General features: G+C 40.2%; 1 protein-coding gene across 2 annotated transcripts in view; it reads right to left on the bottom strand.

Moving 5' to 3' along the window:
- Positions 1–6,140: 6,140 nt before the first annotated feature.
- The window catches only part of LOC115645715 (ATP-binding cassette sub-family B member 5-like), a 72,054-nt gene continuing 57,550 nt past the window's right edge, over positions 6,141–20,644 (bottom strand). For both annotated transcript variants that reach the window (XM_030550731.1, XM_030550730.1), the window contains 5 exons: positions 18,625–18,781; positions 17,089–17,286; positions 15,365–15,571; positions 14,751–14,897; positions 6,141–10,488 (listed from right to left, as the gene is read on the bottom strand). In XM_030550731.1, coding sequence (XP_030406591.1) covers positions 10,288–10,488; positions 14,751–14,897; positions 15,365–15,571; positions 17,089–17,286; positions 18,625–18,781 — 910 coding nt within the window. In that variant the 3' untranslated portion in view covers positions 6,141–10,287. The remainder of the gene's footprint in view (positions 10,489–14,750; positions 14,898–15,364; positions 15,572–17,088; positions 17,287–18,624; positions 18,782–20,644) is intronic.

The raw sequence follows: 20,644 nt of genomic DNA, 5'->3' as shown, positions 1-20,644 counted from the left end.
CTGGGATACATGTACCCCTGGTTGAGAACCACTGCTCTACACATCTGCAAGTGCCTTTGGAACTGCATTCTTTGGAAAGCAGCCAATATGACCTTTGGCTACCAGTCGGAGCGACTCAGTGATATGATAGGTCCAGTGAACCATGTACAGGATTGAGAGCAAGGAACTCCTATATTCTAATCCCCACCTCTGACATAATGTCTCTAATACACAACCTGTTAAAGTGAACAACCTCTCAGCCTCAGTTTTTCCATCTGCAAAATGAGGTTAATATTTAGCTACCAACTTCAGTTACATAGAAGTGATTAGTTAGTATTTGCAAAGTGCTCTCTAATAACATTCAAGAATCTGCCAGAATGTGCAGTAGACCTTTGCCAATCTGAAGTACAAAAGCCCTGAGAGTATTTCTAAATATGGACCTTGCAGAACATCTTTCAGATGTGGCCGCTATAAATGGATCCCAACACAAGCAGCCTGCCTGCTCTCACCCACACAGTGTTACTCCAGTATCCTCATGCTAACCTAAACTCAATCCACAGGGAAATGGTCAGTTATGAAATGTTGTCTGGGATAACTTGGAGAGGCTATATTATCTGTTAGGCATAACACCTGGAGAAAAAGGCAAACAGTAAATGTACAGATTTTTCTACTTCCTCTTTCAATGAGATTTTAATAAAAGTTGAAAACAAAAGAGTAAAATGTAGGTTTATGTCAGAACTGACATCTTTCTATTTCCTAGTGGTATTTCATTTTGATTTCATTATTTGACAGGTAAAAAGACTAGTTTGTAATGTAACTGTTGGCTTTTCACCAAAATGATAATGGAAGAATTAAGAGGAGGTTTTAAAAAGGGAAATCTAGAAAATGCTGAAGTTGGCACATCACTTGGTGGACAGAGTACTACTTCTGAAATAGAGTGACTTTCAGTGGTGTGACGTTTGGTGACTTTCTTCTATTGCTTTTAAAGGCTTTACCTTACAGTGTGTATACTTTATGCAGTATTGTTTTTGCAGAGCAAATTGTGTGTGAAAGAATACCCATACCAAAAGCAATATCACAAATACCTTCTCATTAGTTTATCATCTTTGTACATGTGCAGGAAGGACCTGAGGGTAATATTGGTAACTAACAGATAATTTTCAGCACAAAGATTTAGCCACATGTTGATAGGACTCATGATGTGCGTAAATCCCTGTTCTGATATCTTGCCCTTAAAGACTCTTGTTAGTTATAACTAACTGTATAGGGAGGTTCTAACTTCTGCATAACACAACTCTAATAATTTAAATGACAAACCTGGTTTTTGCCCTTTTATAGGCCAAGTTTAAGGGTCCTTATACAGGTAAATTCTCTGAGTTCACTGAGAATTTGCCAGAGAAAAGAGCAGGTTGAAAACTGGTACAACCAGGGCCGGCTGCAGGCACCAGCCGAGCAAGCTCGTGCTTGGGGCGGCACATTCTAAGGGGTGGCATTCCATCCAATCCTAGAGTGGCATGGCCGCCTTTCTTTTTTTTTGTTCGCCGCTCCAGCCACCCTGCTCACTGGTGTTTTTTTTTGTTTTGTTTGTTTTTCTTTTGTTTTGCCGATGACTTTCAGTGCGCCACTTTAGGGGGGGTGGCGCTGGGGAGGGGAGTGCCCTGCTGGGAGCAGGCTGCGCCTCCATTGGCCCCAGCCGGTGCCAGGTCAGCAACAAGCCCGACAGCCTGCGTCCTTTCCTCCCTGCTGACCAACGACTTTCAATTCACCTGCAGGCAGGAGGAGTGCGGAGCCCTCCCAGAAGTCGGTGCAGCGGGAGGGGCCAAGTGGTGAGCGCCCCAGCTGAAGGAAGCCCTGGCTGCCTCGCTTCTCTCTCTCCCCCCCATTTCCTCCCCCCTTCTAGCCGGGGCACACACTCCACTATCCAGGGTATGTCTGCAACGCAGGGAGTCCCGCTAGCCAGAGTGCAGCCGCCGCCCGCCCAGAGGCTCACCAGCACAGCTGGGGGAGGCAGCTGCGAGCCACCAAGTTAGTGGCACCAAAAGTTTGTAGCCTGTTTTTTTTCTTTGTTCGCTGCTCTGGCCTCCCTGCACCCTGGTTGGTTTTTTTTTTTTTTGGTCTTTTTTTGTTTTTTGTTGTTGTTTTGCTTGGGGAGGCAAAAAAGCCAGAGCCCACCCTGGGTACAACCTCATGATTTGTCTAAGTCCTGCAGATCACAATAAGAGATACAAGCCAAAATGAGCAAGATGCTTGTCTCCTTCTTCTAAAAGAAACAATCACTTTGGAAAGTGTACGATAAATCTAGCACTGCTAATGGAAGTTATGCTCTTGAACCATGGTCTACAGAAACCAAAGCAACATCCCCTGGAGAGCTTTTGTCTAGACATATGTAAGGTTATGGTCTGAACTAGACATACAGGCAGAGATTTTTTTTTAAATGAATATTTTTGGACACTCAACTTGAGATAGCTGAATAGACACTGACTTTCAGAAAGTGCTGAGCACCCACTAGATGAAAAATCAGGCCTTTTAAATGTGTTGCAAGTCAACTATGCAAACGTTGAGGCAAATAAAATCATCAGTCTTTTCTGAAAACCTGGGCCACAGAGTTATAGCCATGCAACCAAAACTAAATGTGATAAGTGGTTAAGGCACTGCTTATTGGTTTGAAAATACTGTGCCAACTCAAAATGCATTAAGGTAAATTTACTTTTTCAGTTGCATGTTTATGGTTAAAACAAAATAGCTACCAAATATTAACACTTGCATATATAAAATTAAAAAAAGTTAATGATATTTGGAACTGAAAAAGTTGCCAGATAATCAATTAAGTATTTAAAAAAATACATGTATAACAAACATTTTATTGTCTTATTTTAATTACAGAAATCAGAGAAAAGTACACTTCTAAAAATAAAGACATCAATTTGATTCCACACATGACTCTCACCAGTTGTCAGAATCTAATTAATTCAATCTCTAGGGATCTTTTAAGTTTCATGAACGTTTTGAGAATACTTCACTGGGCTGTCACTTTCCCACTGTTTGTAGATTATATGTATAATTAAGTATGTAACTAGAAGCTGCCATATAAAAGTAACCAGGTGTTTCTTGTGATCATATCTGGATTCTGAAGATATCCGAAACTACAAACAAATAAACAAACCACTTTCTGTCTTGCCAAGTTAGAGCTGGTTTGGATAACTGAATGTGTGCTGCCATGACTTTTCTTGGATCCCTTAGTCTTCCATCATTTCAGTTCACTTAAGTTTAAACATTTTACTTACAAAACAGAAAAGGTGTAATAAATATGATGAAGAATATATGGCAACAGCATATACTTCCATAGTGTCTTTTAGTGCTTTGATCTGATGCATGGAAAACTACATTTTTCATTCATGTTTAGTCCTATGTACAGACTGCTCGTAGGACACTTGTTTTTACACAGATCCTGTTTGCACACACTTTAGAATTCTATTTCTGGTAAAAGTAGAACTATTTCTCTATTGTAAGTAATATCTTGGGGTAAAATGCCATGGATGCCAGAGAAGTCAAATACAAAGATCAATGGAGTCTATATACCAAGTCTTTATTGCTCTGTTAAATGCCCTGCAGCTAATCTAACTCTACAATTAGAGGATTTGTACACAAGCTCCTTAAACTGTTTAAACTCAGACAGTTGCCAGTTTACTGTATTTTAAGCTTTCAAAGACTTATAATGGTACAAACTTACTTTAATATAAATATATCATACGTGTTATTTAAGGTGCAAGTATTAAAACAAGTTACACAATGGGATAAAATATTATTAGGCCCCATTCTCTAAAATGGGCATAAATAGTGTCAGGACTACCCTCCTTCCTGGTTTAGTAAGTGAGGTGTGAAAGGTCATTGTAGCAATAATCCAAAAAGGAAAGAAATACAACCCTAGTACTACCAATCTGAGTAGAAATATTGTACAAGAAACCTGTATTCTGGAATAACTCCCCATGCTGCAATAAATATGCTGGTCAATTTCCCTGTGTAGCCAAGGCCTTACACACTTTAAAATATTTTATCCTGTTCTGGGGAATTCTCTAGCACAGTGCAAGGGCCACTGCAAACTAATCTAGTGTTGGCACTTGTCCATGCAGGAAACCAAGATATTAAATGGAACTAGCGGTGATGCTCTGCACTGGAGACCCTGGGAAAACTGCAAAGACAGAATGCTCAGTTGCTGAGAAGGAGACTTCAGTCTCCTTCAGGCTGAATAAAGAGCAGGGCTGACTCTTCAAGAGTCATCCTTTGCAATCATTACTTGTAAAGATCAGTGTTAAGATGCAGCATTTTGTGAGTGTCAAGTTTATAAAAAAAAATTTCTCCTAAAAAAAAGAGAAAGGATTGTGAAAATCTACAGGGTTCTGATAGAAATTTAAGTTGTCCAGGAAGAACTAAGTGAGGAAAGCAACAATGAAACTCAATAGATGCTTAAAGGAAAGAGACATATTTGGCTGTGTTGCAAAGTCCAGCTATTGAAGACTGTTACGAAGACATTTAGTCAATTATGGTAATAATGCCTGAATTTATTAGATAAAACAGGGTATTTTATGACAATGCAGATCTTAAAATTTTGCTGTATTTCTGAAATTAATCTGCAAATGCTTTGCACTTCTACAGTATCTTCCTGACAAGATTCTCAAAGCTCACTGAGTCCTATTTTCCAACTGGGGAAACTAAGGTCAAGTCTACACTAAAAAGGCTTTGCTGATACAGCTCCACCTGGACAATGTAATATGTGTTTATAGATTCATGGAGCTTTATTAGGATACTGCAAGTGTATGGTGACCAGATAGTGAGTATGAAAAATTGGGACACTTTTTTTTTGTGGGGGGAGGAGATAGTTGCATATAAGAGGATTTGTTTACATTATCGCTTAAGTCTATGTAACATGTCGCTCAGGGGTATGAAAAAACCCACCCTTCTGTGCAACGTAAGTTACATCAACTTAAAGCGCTGTCTACACCACACAATGTCTTTGGGAGACGCTGTCCTGGAAACTTAGTGCGTCTTCACCAGCTGTCCTGCGGTAGTGAAGACAAGCCCTGAAGACAAAGCCCAGAATACTGTGACATCTGGTCAACCTATGCGAGTAACAACTCCAGCACACACATGCAGCACTGAACAGCCTGCTACACTCCAGGTTCAATCAACAATATAACGTACAAGACAACAACTTAACACTAAGATAAAGATATAGCCCCATCTTCTAGCGGAGGTGCTGTCTACTACACTAATCTTTACAACAGCAAAGCCCACTAGAGGGGCAGCTTATACAGGCATAAGGAGATCTTTTGTTGGAATAGGTAAACTGTCCCCTTGAATGACAAGCTATATCATCAAAAGGACTCTTTTGCCATCACAGCTGTGTCCACATGAGTGTGTGTGTGTTTGCTGGCATAGTTATGTTGGTCTGGGTTGTGGATTTTTTCCTGACTGACATAGCTATGCCAACAACTTTGCAATGTAGATCTGGCCTAAGGCAAAGAGGCAGGGTAACTTGCCCTAGGTCACACAGGATGTTTGTGGTAGAGTTGAACTACTGATATTCTGAGTCCTTCCTATGCTCTGACCAAAGGAGCATCTTATCTCCTCAATACACAGACTATTTTTTGCCTGTTAACACCATGGTAGTGCTCAAAGCCCCCAATCAGCATTGAGCTTCCCTTGTGGTAGGTGCTCAGGGAGACACAGGCCACGTCTACATTAGGAAAAAAAGGTGTATTTTTACAACATGATAGCAAACACGTTGTAAAACTGTAGTGTAGACAGGGCAAGTTGTAATTTTTCCCAATTTATCTGGTTGACAGGAACCCTAGGTTCACCTTGACTAGCTAAATCAAGGTAAAATACACCTTTCCCTGTTCACACTACAATTTTGTAATGCCTTAGATATCTCATTGTACAGCCCTCCCCCCAACCCCCCCCAAACCCCACCAACACACTTTTCTACATACTTACAGCCCTCATCCTGAAGAGAGTGAAATGAGACAAAGTAAGAGATATGACAAGACAGAGAAGGGTTAGAGGTAATGAAAATATAACCCCATGTAGGTTAGTTATTGCACAATTTAAGGCTTCAAAATCACTGAAAGTATATGTGTGTGTGTTGGGATTTTAAAAATAAATAAAATCAGGTATTTCCAACTACTGACCCACTCATCCTTTACTCATTGGCTGATTTATTGTGGGTGTCACAGAAGGAGTGGATCTGTCTGAAGAGAAGATAACAGCTTTATGGCTTAATTCAGAGAATGCTCCATGCATGTGAAGCAGTGTGGAAAGAACTATGACAACTTTTGTAGCAGAAGCAGAAAAATGGGCATTTAATGGTGAAATAACTGGCTGGTGAGGCAGGGAGGGGGTCATAACATAAGGTAAGCACTTTGACTGATGCAGAATATTATTAATGAGTTTCCATAGTTCAGAGCTACTGTACAAATAAATATAAAGCTGTGTGTGTCCCTCTCATTACAATTCTAACGTTTTAATTTGTGTTGCAGAGTCTCTTTGAAAATTTGCATACTGCAATATTTTTAAACCAATTAGTAAATGTATAATTTTAAACTGGACAAGGATTTATCCATGAAGCATTAATTTAAGAAAGTGTTTTTATGGGAACAAAAAGGGTGGAATGATGCACCAGTGTGAGGGCTGTTGCTGGGTTATGATTAAAACTGATGAAAATAAAGGGAACAGTGATGATTCATCAATGAAGCTTTCTCCAGCCACAGTTTGTAAAGATTGAGGATTACAGGCATCTCAAGACAAACTAGTGCACTAAGTAAAACTTTATTGAGTCACCTCCGTCCTCATAGACTTAGGGCTTGTCTATACTTCTGTCTTAATCAGCACTGCTATGATTGATTCAGCAATGTTGATTTAACGGGTCTGGTGAAGACAAGCTAAGTCGATGGCAGAGCACTCTCCCATCGACATTTGTACTTCAGCTCCCTGAGAAGTGGAAGGTAAACTGGCGGGAGAGCATCTCCCATCAACATAGCACAGTGTAGACACCGCTCGCTGCAAGTCGACCTAAATTACATCAACTTCAGTTACGTAATTTACATAAGTGAAGTAGCGTAATATAGGTCAATTTATAGCTTTAGTGTAGACCAGCCCTAGAGTGGCAGATTTGGCACTGCCACTCTTCTGTCATGATGGAGGGGCAGCTGGACTAAATTTCAATGAATAGTGTTGTGAACCAGCACACTGGGACAATTTACCAGGGGTTGTGCTGGATTATTGTGAGGAAAATTAAAAAAAAAATCAGGATTGATTTTTGTCTAGAAAACATGCTCTAGTTCAAACAGAAATTAAGTCCTATGGCCTGTGTTAAGTAGGAGTTCAGATTAGATTATCATAATGGCCCATTTTGGTTTTACAACCTGTGAAGATAAACCATGGTAATTAAGAGTAACTGAATGACAAGAGTAGCATTATAAAATGATTTGTTAATCTGAATGAAAGAGGCTGAACTTCTAATGTAGTACTCCAGGTAAGCTGATGGGTTGGAACACACTTGGTCTCGTTCTGGGTGGAAGGTCCGATAATCAGAGCTGGTTGGAAATTATTCCCCCCTCCCCAACTATTTTTGATGAAAATGAAATTTGTTTAATTTTAATCCAAATATTTAGACTTTTTGTTTTTGATGAAAACCTGAAAAATGTTGAAAACTGGTTTCTGTGTGTACATTTTGTTTGGTTGAAAAGCCTTTTTTAGTCAAATATCATAAGATAAGATTGGATATTTTGAGAAACAGAAATAACTATGTCTAAGGCTACGTCTTTGTGCCATAGTGTGGACTATGGGGGCGTGAATTTCAGAGTGCATCTCTTTCAAACAGGACTCTGTTACCATGAATTAGGTACCTTTTAGTTTGCACCAGCAGCCGCCACATGGGGGCAGTTAGAGCGCAATTCTTTGGTGTGCTGTGCAATACACCCCTCCATAGTCCACTCTGCAGGCCAGTGTGGAGAAGCTGTGTCTTACTATCATATTTCATGCTGTGAACACTTATATAACATTTCCCTGTATGCTGGATGAAATATATGTGAGTAGGATTTGATGCTTCATAAACTTGCCTGAATATTTGTGGATTTATGGAATGGAATCTTCCAGTGTCCTTAATCCAGATTGTTTTCAATTGTTAATATTTGCATTTTATATATTTTACATATGTGAATATCTGCACTGTTCTGTGTTCTGCAGTGTTCTGGATTAAGGACACTTCATTATGTTAAGTGATTTAACAGGGTATTCTGTATATCTGTCCATATCTGAGGAAGCTGTAGCTGCTGCTTTAGTCACTTCACCTATAGGTAGAAATAAACCTTTCAGTGGGATTGGCCTGATTTATGCTAGGCTCTGCATAGCAGAATTCGAATTAGTTATGCTTTGGGCTAAGACCTTTGAGAGATAAATTTACCCTAAACTTGGAACACACTTAGCACACACAGTTTGGAAGGATCCCAGATATCATAACCTGTATATTGCAGTCAAGATTACACTACATTTAAGTGGCTTGTCTGAAAAAAGATACACAAGTAATGTGAGGATTTAGCCTTTAGCATTTTAAAGAAAAAAAAACTTGTAACCCTTTGACAGCTTTCACGTTAGTTTATAATTTCCTAACCCCCTTAACAGAATCATAAGAACCTGATTAAATATAAAATGTCTCTTGGAAATTGAGCCACTCTTAAAAGTGACTGCTAAAGAGAAAAGGCCTTGTTTTTAAAGGAGAATTATAACTGCTTGATTTTTTCATATTGCTGAAGAATTCCTTTGGGGAATGGAGAGCTAGTAGGATTATGACATTACAAGAGATGGAAACTTGAGCAAACGGAGAGGGACAGGATTTTTGTTCACACTCATTTAACTCGAATTCTTGACAAACACTTGGGAGAAAAACTTTAGGAAGATTCAGTACCCTTCCACCATCAGTTGTGAGCTGAGAATATTCCTAAGCCAGTCCTATAGTCCTTAAGGCAGGGGTCCCCAGCACGGTAACCGTGGGTGCCATGGTGCCCACCAGGGTGTCTGAGTGCGCCCACGTACTGGCCGGCAGATGAGCATCTGCCGAACTGCTGCCAACAAGCAGATTCATCCAGAGGCATCACCACCAAAATGCTGCAGATTTTTGGCGGCATTTTTGTGGTGATGCCTCTGGATGATGCTACTTGTCAGTGGTATTTTGGCGACGATCCCTATTGATGTTGCTGCTTGTCGGCAGCATTTTGGCGGATACTCATCCGCTGCCACAGTCCTCCGTGGCTCATCGTCTGGTGCCATAAATGTTGGGGACCACTGCCTTAAGGACTCCCCAAAACCAGTGAAATGAAGATATTGTTTCATTGTTTCCTTGTCTTTTTATACCCATTTGTTGTCTCTTGTCTTATATATACACACTTACATTATAAGCTCTTGCGGGCACATATGGCTTTTTTGTTCTGTGTACGTATAGCACCTAGCACAGTGGGGTCCTGATCCATGATTAGAGCTCCCAAGTGCTATGGCAATAAAAATAATAATACAATACAATATTTCTAATGCATAAAAGAAGCAGAAGGAAAACTTAAATACCCATAAACTCAATAGCATATCTGGAAATAATACAGCCTGTTAAAATCCCTAGCAGGGATTCTGTAACAGTTTAAATTGGGATTTATGGGTTAGTGGATTAGTAACTAATTTAAACTCAAGATGCGCTATGTAATGAAGCCTGAATATGGATGCAAACTTTTAACAAATGTTGGGTTGCTTGGTCAGGCCCATCGCTAGTTTCAAAAGTAGCATACATGTAATGATTTAAACCAACTTTTATAAAAAAACCAAGAAGAACTCTAACATTGATTTCAAATGATATATAATTAAGATTTTTATATCTACATCTCTATATATCTGCTAAAGCAAAAAGAGTTCCTGTCCAGTTGCATATTTTATGGAGCAGGGAGAGGGAATAGAGTAACCCCTCCTGAGGGAAATACTGAAACATGCTCTGTAGATAACATGAGAAATAGAGGTTTTCCCATGATCCCACTGACTCAGTATTAAATCCCAGTCTATAGTTTAAACCTCTCCGACATGGTTTTCCCAAAAAGGGCATCTTTCTACTCCAACAGCAAGAATGCTGAGCAAGTTAAACTACTCCAGGTCCTGCGGAGCATCTGCATGTCCAAAGAAGAGTTGCTGGTAAGCCTATAAGGTCAGATCACATCCTCTGGATGCTAACTACTCTTTTTCCTGACAGCTCATTTCTAAAGAAGGCCTCAGGGGCTATCCTTCTTTTAGAGCTGTGTTTACTAAATTAAAATAGGCTTCATGCTTTGCCATTAGTTGCTGATGAGTTCCTTGTTCTATTACTTTTCCATTGTTAATAACAACAATGACATCTGCATTCTGTACTGTGGACAGCCTGTGAGCAATCACAATACAAGTCCTTCCTTTCCGTGCCTGGTCAAGGGCCTGTTGCACCACCTAGGGAAAAATACAGAAGACATTATGGACTTGGTTTTAACACCTTCTCAGAACTGTTGCCCTTACACTGGCAAAATTTGGATCTGTAATTGACCAACAGCACACTCCCACCAGTAGGTCACAGGCATTTTAAATCAATTTTAGCCAAGTCTGATCTGAATAGGATGAAAGAGTAGTACGAAGGCTGCAGTGTCTCTGTGTTACATTTCAACAATTACGGCCACAGTAGGGAATTCCAGCTTTGAATTTGCCTACTGTGCCCACAGCCCTATAGGCTGGTCTACATGACGAAAGACAAGCCTGGACATTTCAGTAAGCTAAAATAAATATTTCTCTTGGGAAGAGGTTAAGTATATACACAGTCTTCCACCTGTGGCACAAAAGTTTAGGCCGTACTTGCACATACAAAGCCATGTTTAAAACATAGACTTGGTGTAAAACCTATATCAGCATAGCTATGTCAGTTAAAAGTGTGAAAAAAACCACCCGCTACAGCCATAGCTCTGCTGACAAAACTTCAAGTGTAGACACAGCTAGGCAGACAGAAGAGGGCTTCTGTCAGCATAGCTAACTTGGGGACAGGGTATTCCTTCACCAGAAAAACTCCTGTCAGTGTACACTGTGCCTAGATGAGGGCGCTATGCTGGCAGAGGCTTTATAGTGTGGATATAGTCATACTTGTCAAGCAGTTTTGTAGTGCAACTGTAGTACAATGTATTTTTGTCTTGCTTTTGAGGGCAGGAAAAAACAAAACATATTAGGGACCATACTTTAACCTTGTTAAATGCGCAGGATAAAACATAGCTTCCTAACCTAAGAATACATATATTTCTCCTCCACCCTGCCACCGTCCAGACAAGTAAGCACAGATTCTCAATGGTGTTCCAACATGGTTAAATTTGTGGTATAGACAGGGGTTTGGCAAAACACATGTGGATCGTGCTACAAAATCAGTATAGGGAGACTGGTGTCTGTCCAAAATTGGAAGATTTTAACAATTTTCTTTCCTATTTGGCCATTTAGGCACTTAGGGCCATACACTGTCACCCACTAATTTCAATGAGGCTACTTGTGGAGTAAGGTGCTACTCAGTCAGAGTCAGTTACAAACATCTGGCCTTTTCGTAGTGATCTGCTGTGGCTGTGCCAAGATCTAGGGAAAATCCATGAAATCCCATGCTGTTCTGAAGGATCTCACAGGATTCTGTTGGATTTCCAATGTTTTTATCTCACACCACTGTAATCATAGAATCATAGAAGATTAGGGTTGGAAGGGACCTCAGGAGGTCATCAGTCCAATCCCCTGCTCAAAGCAGGACCATCCCCAACTAAATTATCCCAGCCAGGGTTTTGTCAAGCTGGGCCTGTCATAAACAGATAGTTAAGGGTTAATGTCTCTTTTACCTGTAAAGGGTTAACAAGCTCAGTGAACCTGGCTGACACCTGACCAAAGGACCAATTGGGGGACAAGATACTTTCAAATCTTGGTGGAGGGAAGTCTTTGTTTTGTGCTGTTTGTTTTGTTCTTTGTTCTCTCGTGGGGCTAAGAAAGGCCAGACGTGCAACCAGGTTTCTCCAATCTTTCTGAAACAGTTTTTCATGTTCAAAATAGTAAGTATTAGCTAGAAATGGCGGATTAGATTTATGTTTGTTTTCTTTATTTGCAAATATGTATTTTGCTGGAAGGATATTTTACCTCTGTTTGCTGTAACTTGTACTTAGGCTAGTGGGGAAGGAGTCCCTCTAGTTTATGTAAAGCTGAAGCCCTGTAAACATTTTCCACCCTGGTTTTACAGAGGTAGTTTTTACTTTTTCTTTCTTTTATTAAAGCTTTCTTTTTTTTAAGAATCTGATTTTTTTTTTCTTGTGCAAGACCCAGGGGAATTGGGTCTGGACTCATAAGGGATTGGTGGGGGAAAAGGAAGGGGGGGGGAAGGTTAATTCCTCTCTGTTTTAAGATTCAAGGAGTTGAATCACAGTGATCTCTCAGGGTAACCCAGGGAGGGGAAAATCTGAGAGGGGGAAAGGAGGGGGAATGGTTTATTCCTCTTTGTTTTAAGACCCAAGGGGTTTGAGTCTTGGGCTCCCCAGGGAAAGTTTTGGGGGGACAGGGAGTGTACCAGACACCGCAATTTCTGGTTGGTGGCAGTGCTATCAGATCTAAGCTAGGAATTAAGTTTAGAGGGGTACATGCAGGTCCCCACTTTCTGGATGCTAAAGTTCAAAGTGGGAATAATACCTTGACAGGGCCTTAAGAACCTCTACAGATGGAGATTCCACCACCTCCCTAGGTAACCCATTCCACCCTCCTAGTGAAATAGTGTTTCCTGATATCCAACCTAGACCTCCCCGACTGCAACTTGAGACCATTGCTTCTTGTTCTGTCATCTGCCACCACTGAGAACAGCTGAGCTCCATCCTCTTTGCACCCCCTCCCCCCCCCGCTTTCAGGTAGTTGAAGACTGCTATCAAATCCCCACTCACTCTTCTCTTCTCCAGACTAAATAATCCCAGTTCCCTCAGCCTCTTCTCGTAAGTCACGTGCTCCAGCCCCCTAATCATTTTTGCTGCCCTCTGCTGGACTCTCTCCAAGTTGACCACATCCCTTCTGTAGTAGGGTGTCCAAAACTGGACGCAATACTACAGGTGTGGCCTCACCAGTGCCAAATAGAGAGGAATAATCACTTCCTTCAATCTACTGGCAATGCTCCTACTAATACGGCCCAGTATGCCGTTGGCCTTCTTGGCAACAAAGGTACACTGCTAACTCATATTCAGCTTATCGTCCACTATAATCCCGAGGTCCTTTTCTGCAGAACTTCTGTTTAGCCAGTTGGTCCCCAGACTGTCATGGTGCATGGGATTCTTCCTTCCTAAGTGCAGGACTCTGCACTTGTCCTTGTTGAACCTCAACAGATTTTTTTTGGCCCAATCTTCCAATTTTTCTAGGTCACTGTGGACCCTATCCCTACCCTCTAGCGTATTTACCTCTCCCAACAGCTTAATGTCATCGGTGAACTTGCTGAAGATGCAATTAATCCCATCATCCAGATCATTAATAAAGATGTTGAACAAAAGCGGCCCCATGACTGACCCCTGGGGCACTCCGCTTGATACTGGCTGCCAACTAGACATCAAGCCGTTGATCACCACCCGTTGAGCCCAACAATCTAGTCAGCTTTTTATCCATTTTATAGTTCATTCATCCAACCCATACTTTTTTAACTTGCTGGCAAGAATACTGTGGGAGACTGTATCAAAAGCTTTGCTAAAGTCAAGATATATCACATCCACCACTTTCCCCATATCCACAGAGCCAGTCATATCATCAGTCACTACTTTTAAGTTCATTTAGAGAACTACTGTTCATCTCAGTTCAAATAAGCGAAATAATGCAAGTTCAACTGGTTACTGATTCAGAATGTATCGTCTTATTTTTACTGTTATTCTGCTATAACACTTATTCGAATATATGTAATATCAACAGGCAGCAGGTATGTCCAGCTAAATTACGGAAGAGCATGATGTGACCTTAAGCAGTGAAATGCTGTATTAAGTGGTAGTGAGCAGGCTTCGGCAAGGTCTACAGTAGTCTTAAAACATTCCTGAGCAAGTAATCTCATTAGTTCATAAAATAATCTTAGGCACTGCACTGCCTGTACAAACACAGCTGCAATTCTCTTCCTTCAAGGAAGATACTAGAGTGGGGGTGTGGGGGAGGGGAAGAGTGGAGACAAATGTGAAATGATCTGAATTAGCAAGATAGAGAGCACTGCATGACTGCAGCAGCTAGGTTAGAAGTTAGCCAAAGGTGGGAGCACAAAATAGCAATAAAGCAGAGTCTGATAGTGGGAAAAAAAAATGTAGCGTAGCTAAACTCAACTGTTAAAAAAACAGAAGACAAATGATCCCCCCGCTGCCATTAGGAGATTATTTCCAAAATAAAACACACACAGAACTCGCTTCTAGTGCTTGCACCCCCTTCACGTGCAGTTCAGCATCACAGCAACTAACACTGTTATGAAAAGAAAAGGAAAATACCCTAGAGGGGATGATGGATGCTGTGAACCCTACTTAGCCATCAGAAACCTGGCCAAGTCTGATACTGCATGACCCACCCCACTCCAAGCTTCAAACTAAACGCTCCAGGAAAATAAATGGGATGCTTGTCCTTTCCTTAGTACTATTATTGGTTTCCATATGACTGCCTCCAGCCCATCGATACACATTCCTGTACATTATTATTAAATATAGGCAAGTTACCTTTTCACTCTCATTATCAAGAGCAGAAGTGGCCTCATCTAACAACAAAATTTTTGGTTGCCGGAGAAGAGCCCTTGCAATAGCTATTCGTTGTTTCTGGCCACCCGAGAGCTGTGTTCCTTTATCTCCAACCCGGGTGTTGTATTTCTGTTATAAAAACGTACAGTTGATGAAGGAAGAGGTTAATTGTTTACATTACATTGCAACTGTAGGTGGAATTAAAAATAAATCTACAGTTTTCCTTTCACCCACCGCCCCTCCACTAAATTTTGTGATGCAGGAGTAGAAAATCTATTCTGGAGTATTAGTGGATTTCCCATTGTGGCTCAGACCATGGTATGGGGTTGGGAGCAATGCAGAGACATAACCTCCCTTGTTACTGGTCTTGAGCACTTACTGTGCCTCAGCTATTGACTTTTCTGGTGATGGGGACAATCCCAGGGAATAGTATATCTCACTTAAAAACCAAAGTAGTATTTGAACATTAAATCAAGCATTCCTATTTCAATAATGTTGAAAACCACATATGGATAATAGTGCTGCAATATCAAAATCATCAGACCTTCCAGTACCTTGATATTTGATATATTCTAAGACTTGAGTTACTTGATTACCTCGGGAAGTTCTTCTATAAAAGAATGAATATTTGCTGCTTTTGCTACTTCTTGTATCTCATCCAATGGTACATTCCGACTGTTATCCCCATAGGCAATATTCTCAGCTATGCTGCAGTCAAAAAGCACTGGCTCTTGGGAGACTATTCCTATTTGAGAGCGTAGCCACTGGATATTCAAATGTTTTGCATTGATGCCATCAAAGAGCTGCCAACAGCAACAAATGTCAAGATTGGGTGTCTGGTATTTCAATCAGACTTTATTCACAAACATTACAATTCTGATCATTATCATAGCAAGAACTCTCAAGGAACTATCAAGAATTAATAGCAATGAATATTGAACCCCTCTGGAAACCCCTCCAGACACAGCAATAGGGAGAAGACATCACAGCACCAGCAATCTCCTGATGTCAGCTGACTCGTTCAGTATCGAGCTCCTATATCTTGATTTTAATAAGTGTGTTGATTATGTCATTGGTTTTTACAGCGTTGGTTCTGAGGAGAGCCGAGCAAAAACTGAAATTTCCATCTTGTGGGAAATTCCAATATTTTGTTTGTTTTCATCCCAAAATCAGAATGAAAAGTCAAAATATCAATTTTTTATCATGAAATGAAAAGCTCTGAAAAATTTTCATTTGAAAGTGTTACAATGTTTTGTTTTGACTTAGTTTGACATTAACCTGCATCGTCCTAATGTGCAGCAGTGCCACATGGGAGTTGTAGCTTTGTGCCTCATGTCCCCTTTGGGCCAGCTCCCTGGCTATATTGTATCTCTCATGGTGCACCGCGTAGCTGGGTTAGAGGGGAGACTGTGGGAGTTTGCTCAAATCCATTGGGAACAGGTTAAAGCTAAACCACAATAAGCCAATCTTAAAATGAAATAAAAGTCAGTGCAGGTGGTTGCATCAGCTTAACTATATCGATTAAAAAACTAATTTATGTTAAACTGCTGCAGATTTCTGGTGTAGGCAAGTTTTAAGGATAAACATAGCACAAATTAACTGTAAAGGTTGATTACTCCAACTAAATGCAAGTGGACTGGGGTTGTGTAATGAATTTGAGAGCCATGTGTTTTCCACCTGTGTGTTTCCAAAAGGGTGTAGTCACAAAGTTTGGGGATCTTGCCAGTGTATCAGGCCTGGATCAGCTGATTTGTACTGCCAATCTCTTAAGTGGAGTAGCACTATAAGAAACATTTTTTTCTGATGCCGGTTTATTAGCAACTCAAAAGAAGATTCTTCTTGGTCAATAGTCAGTCATTCTCCATGAGATTAAATTTACAATTTCCAAAGTAACATTTCCTTTAGGTCAGTGATAAAATGACACAGTTTTTCCAATGACTAAAAACTGTGAGATGTTATTTTTTTTAATTTACAGTTGATGTTTGTGATCCTAGTTCTGGAAAAGAGATGTTATGTGGGATACTGACAATGAAAAAGCCCAGTGGAAGACACAATAAACCAACATTTCTAATCTGCTTACTCACTCCAGCTATAATTGGTACAATATGGTAGAATTTGATCTAATGACCACAAAACCTGCATGACATGCTGTGCTCAGTAGTCACTGAATCAATATAAGATCAGGCATCCCGGCTGGCCTCAGTTCACTGCAGCTTGGTCACTGGGGCTTTTAAAATAGCAGTAAAGATAAATAGGAACATGTGGTTAGAAAAATGACAATAAAATCACCAGTGCAGATATTATCAAAATTTAATCTTACCACTTGCCCTGTGAGAGGGTCATAGAATCTCTGTAAAAGCTGAACAGAAGTGCTTTTCCCACATCCACTGCTGCCAACAAACGCCACGGTTTGTCCTCTTTCAATCTGAAGAGACAAGCCTTGCAGGATGGGAACATCTGGGCGAGATGAATAAGTGAAAGACACTTCACGGAACTCTAAACCTCCTCTGAATGTAGCCTGTGAGAAGAGATGGGCAAGGCTTTCATGTCACATGTGTTCTAAAACTTAAACAGAAGACTTCTTTAAACATTTGCCTTAAAAACACATAAGTCAAGTTAAATATTTATTACATACATATTCCAGAAATGTCCTGGTTGTACTCAGATGCCCTGTTCTATTATTTTCACCAAAAGATTTCTAAACTGTCCTGACAATGCCGGTGTGGGTGTGATGGTGACTAACTGTTCTGAATAACACTTATTAACTGTTCTTCAAATTTTATTCTACTATAATCAATCTTTAATTTTAGGTCTTGGGCTCCATGCTTACATTTCCAGGAAAAGAAGCTGCTCAGTCTTAGCATGGAAGACAATGGTAGCAGCTGATTCTGTCTTGGTATATGGTAATGTGCTATGTTCTTTCAGGACTTAGCTGGTTTTAAATTGCTTAACGCAACATAGACATATGCCCACCCCCAAAGGGTTCTGTAAGACTTGTGATTTAAAACACAGGGCTCATTCACAGTCCGATTCTGTCACTGTCTGCAGAGGGTTCTCCCACTGAAGTTATACCAAAGCAGAGTAATACCCATCCATCTTCAAACACAAAAATTATTTAATCTAATGTCACCTGTTCGATGGGCACCTCCAGAACAAAAGAATGAGGAAGGGGCTCAGTGTCTGATGAACAACCCACCTTGACTAGGTCATTCTTGTTCTGATTCTTGTCTTTTTAGATTGTGACCTTTGTGTGTGTCAAGGATTTCATCTTTACTATCACAGTAGCAACCAGATGCCACCATTAGGATCAGGGGCCCTGTTATACTGGACATTGTACAAACATAAGATAAAAGCCAGTCCCTGTCCCCAAAAATTTACAGCAGAGGGCCCTGCTACTGCAACTTGCTCAGCACAGGAGGCCAATTCCCCTTTATGGGTGGCTGCAGTGTACGGGTCTGCCTGTGTAGAACATGTTGCAGGATCAGAGCCTAAATCCAGGACATGACTGGATAGGTGGCTGTAGACCACAAAAGAGGATGATGAAGAAGAAAACGAGGATGACAGTATTAGGAGCACAAGGTTTCATATATTTGCTACAATGTACAACTTAGAAGGGATCTAATCATTCACTAATAGGTTACTTATTATTAAGTGTTAGTACATTTTGAGCATAGCTGTAATATAAACAACAGCATTGAGATGAATGGATAAAAGGCTTGTCACTCCACGATAGTCCAAAATACCCACCCTTCCAACCTCTCTTTTTTGTTTATTCTAAGCAGAAGTTTCAATGAGGTGAGATAATTGCTAGCAACAAGGACACATGGAGTACGTTTAGAACAGAAGTTGCACTCACTGGTTTTTCTCCTTCTTGGCTGTAGCTATCAATGGCTGGTGTCCTTTCAAACAGAGCAAACAAGTGTGCAGCCCCTGATTTGGCTTTGGCATATTCAGGTGCAAAGGTTAACGTCTCGCCAAGTGCCATAGAGCCATAAGCAATTGCAGAAAAAACTCTATAGGAAGGAAAACACAGAAACTTCTGGTTAGGTGCCAGCTTCTTTCTGCAAGGCAAAAGCAACAGAAGCGCTAGTGTCTCAAAGGTCATGACATGTAGCAGACATTTAAGTAGTAAAGGAAATCAGTGCAAGACACCTCTTTCCCCTCTAATAACCAGCATAAGCAAACAACCATTGCAGGTTGTATTTTCAAGTGCAAGGATGACATTGGGCTTTGCCTTGTGACCCAGGAGCCCACCATATCCCCCGCACCCCTGCATAGAACAGCAGCTGCAGTAGCTCTGTAGGGATTCAGGATGGACAGGGATAATCCATGAAGGTCCTAGGAATTCTTTAGTTCCCCCAAGATCTCTCACTAGGGAGCAACAGTGTCAGAGGCACCACCAGAACTGAAGGCAGGAAGACCAAAAGGGAAGGACCTTGCTAGAGCTCAGGAACTCTTCACTCAAGTGCTTCTCACCCTGCTGGAGAGCAACAGTGGCAAAACCAGAACTCTAGAGGCTGAGTTCTCTGATTGTCCTTTTGTCATGCATGCATGTAATGCATGACTGGAGATACTAAGACCAAGGTCTTTGAGGAAAGAGAAATTGAAATAAGAGGTTCTGTAAGTTCACAGATTCTTAATGTAATAATGAATTAATAAAACTGTACAGGAATGGCTGCACATTCTTAGTTGACATTGTATCATAACTACTTAAATTTGTAAAAAAAATACAGCAAAACAAGAACACCCATTGTAAGACTAACACAGTTAGGATTTGCTCTATGAGGGAGAAGGGAGGACTGGATCCTGGAGGGTGCAGGGAAATTTATGTATAAAGGGATAGTTTGGTTAGGAATTTAGTGGAATTAAATAATAATATGTATGGGATTATAGAGCAGGATTGGGTCAATATTAAAATTTAGACTATGTCCAATGGCTGGATGAGAATCTTTCCTCTTTTTCTCAGCTAGAGATGGGATAGAGAAATCCCCTTTAAAAATAGTGTACTTGTATGGGCCAGACACAAGAATCTGGCCCATATTATTAAATTATCAGATTGTTAGCACAACTAAACTGAATACTCCTATGATTTTATTGTTGCAAATTTCTTGCCTGCCTTCCTTATTCCTCTGCCTCCACTGTTTACAGCTCTCACTTGTGTCCTCTGATAGTTAGATTTTTAAGTTCATCAGGACAGGAATCACGTATCATTTACCTGTGAAGTATCTAGTGCAATTTTGGATGCTATCAAATAAATAACCGCATAACATTTCAGAAATGCATTAACCTTTTACATTCCCTTCCAAAATAAATACATAATAAATAAAAATTAAAGCCCCGTATCAGCAAAAATAATGTTTAATATATCCACATGAACAGCACTGATGCTTAAACTGATTTTGCCACAGGCATTTGCAAGAAGACACTATAATCTGTATACAACATCTAGTAGATATGTGCTTCAAGAATTTTTGCATTTATTATGTATGAGCAGATTTAAGCACTGATTTTAAGGCCAGTTATCCATACCTCCTGTCTTACGTTATAAAGAGCAGAGGTTATAATCATTTAATAATAAATCTACTCTGAATGAAAGACTAAAGAGACTAAAAATCATGTTTTAAGCAGATATATGAAGAGCTTGATCTTTTGATCTTGTAAATTGGGTTCTAGATCACAATCTTCATTTTATAATATTAATTATCAGCTAGAAGCTAAGTATATAAGATGAGCATATGCTTTCTGAAAGTCAGGCCCTATTAATGTATTTCATGTTGGGCACCAAAACATTTTTTTAAATGTCAGGCCTAAAGCACTCTGGAAACATAAGGCCCATTAATAGTTAGTTTCAACAACAACAAAAATGAGGCATTTTA

This window comes from Gopherus evgoodei, chromosome 2 (genome assembly GCF_007399415.2).
Source record: "Gopherus evgoodei ecotype Sinaloan lineage chromosome 2, rGopEvg1_v1.p, whole genome shotgun sequence".
Classification (NCBI taxonomy): domain Eukaryota; kingdom Metazoa; phylum Chordata; order Testudines; family Testudinidae; genus Gopherus; species Gopherus evgoodei.
This window is presented reverse-complemented; position numbering and strand designations above follow the sequence as displayed.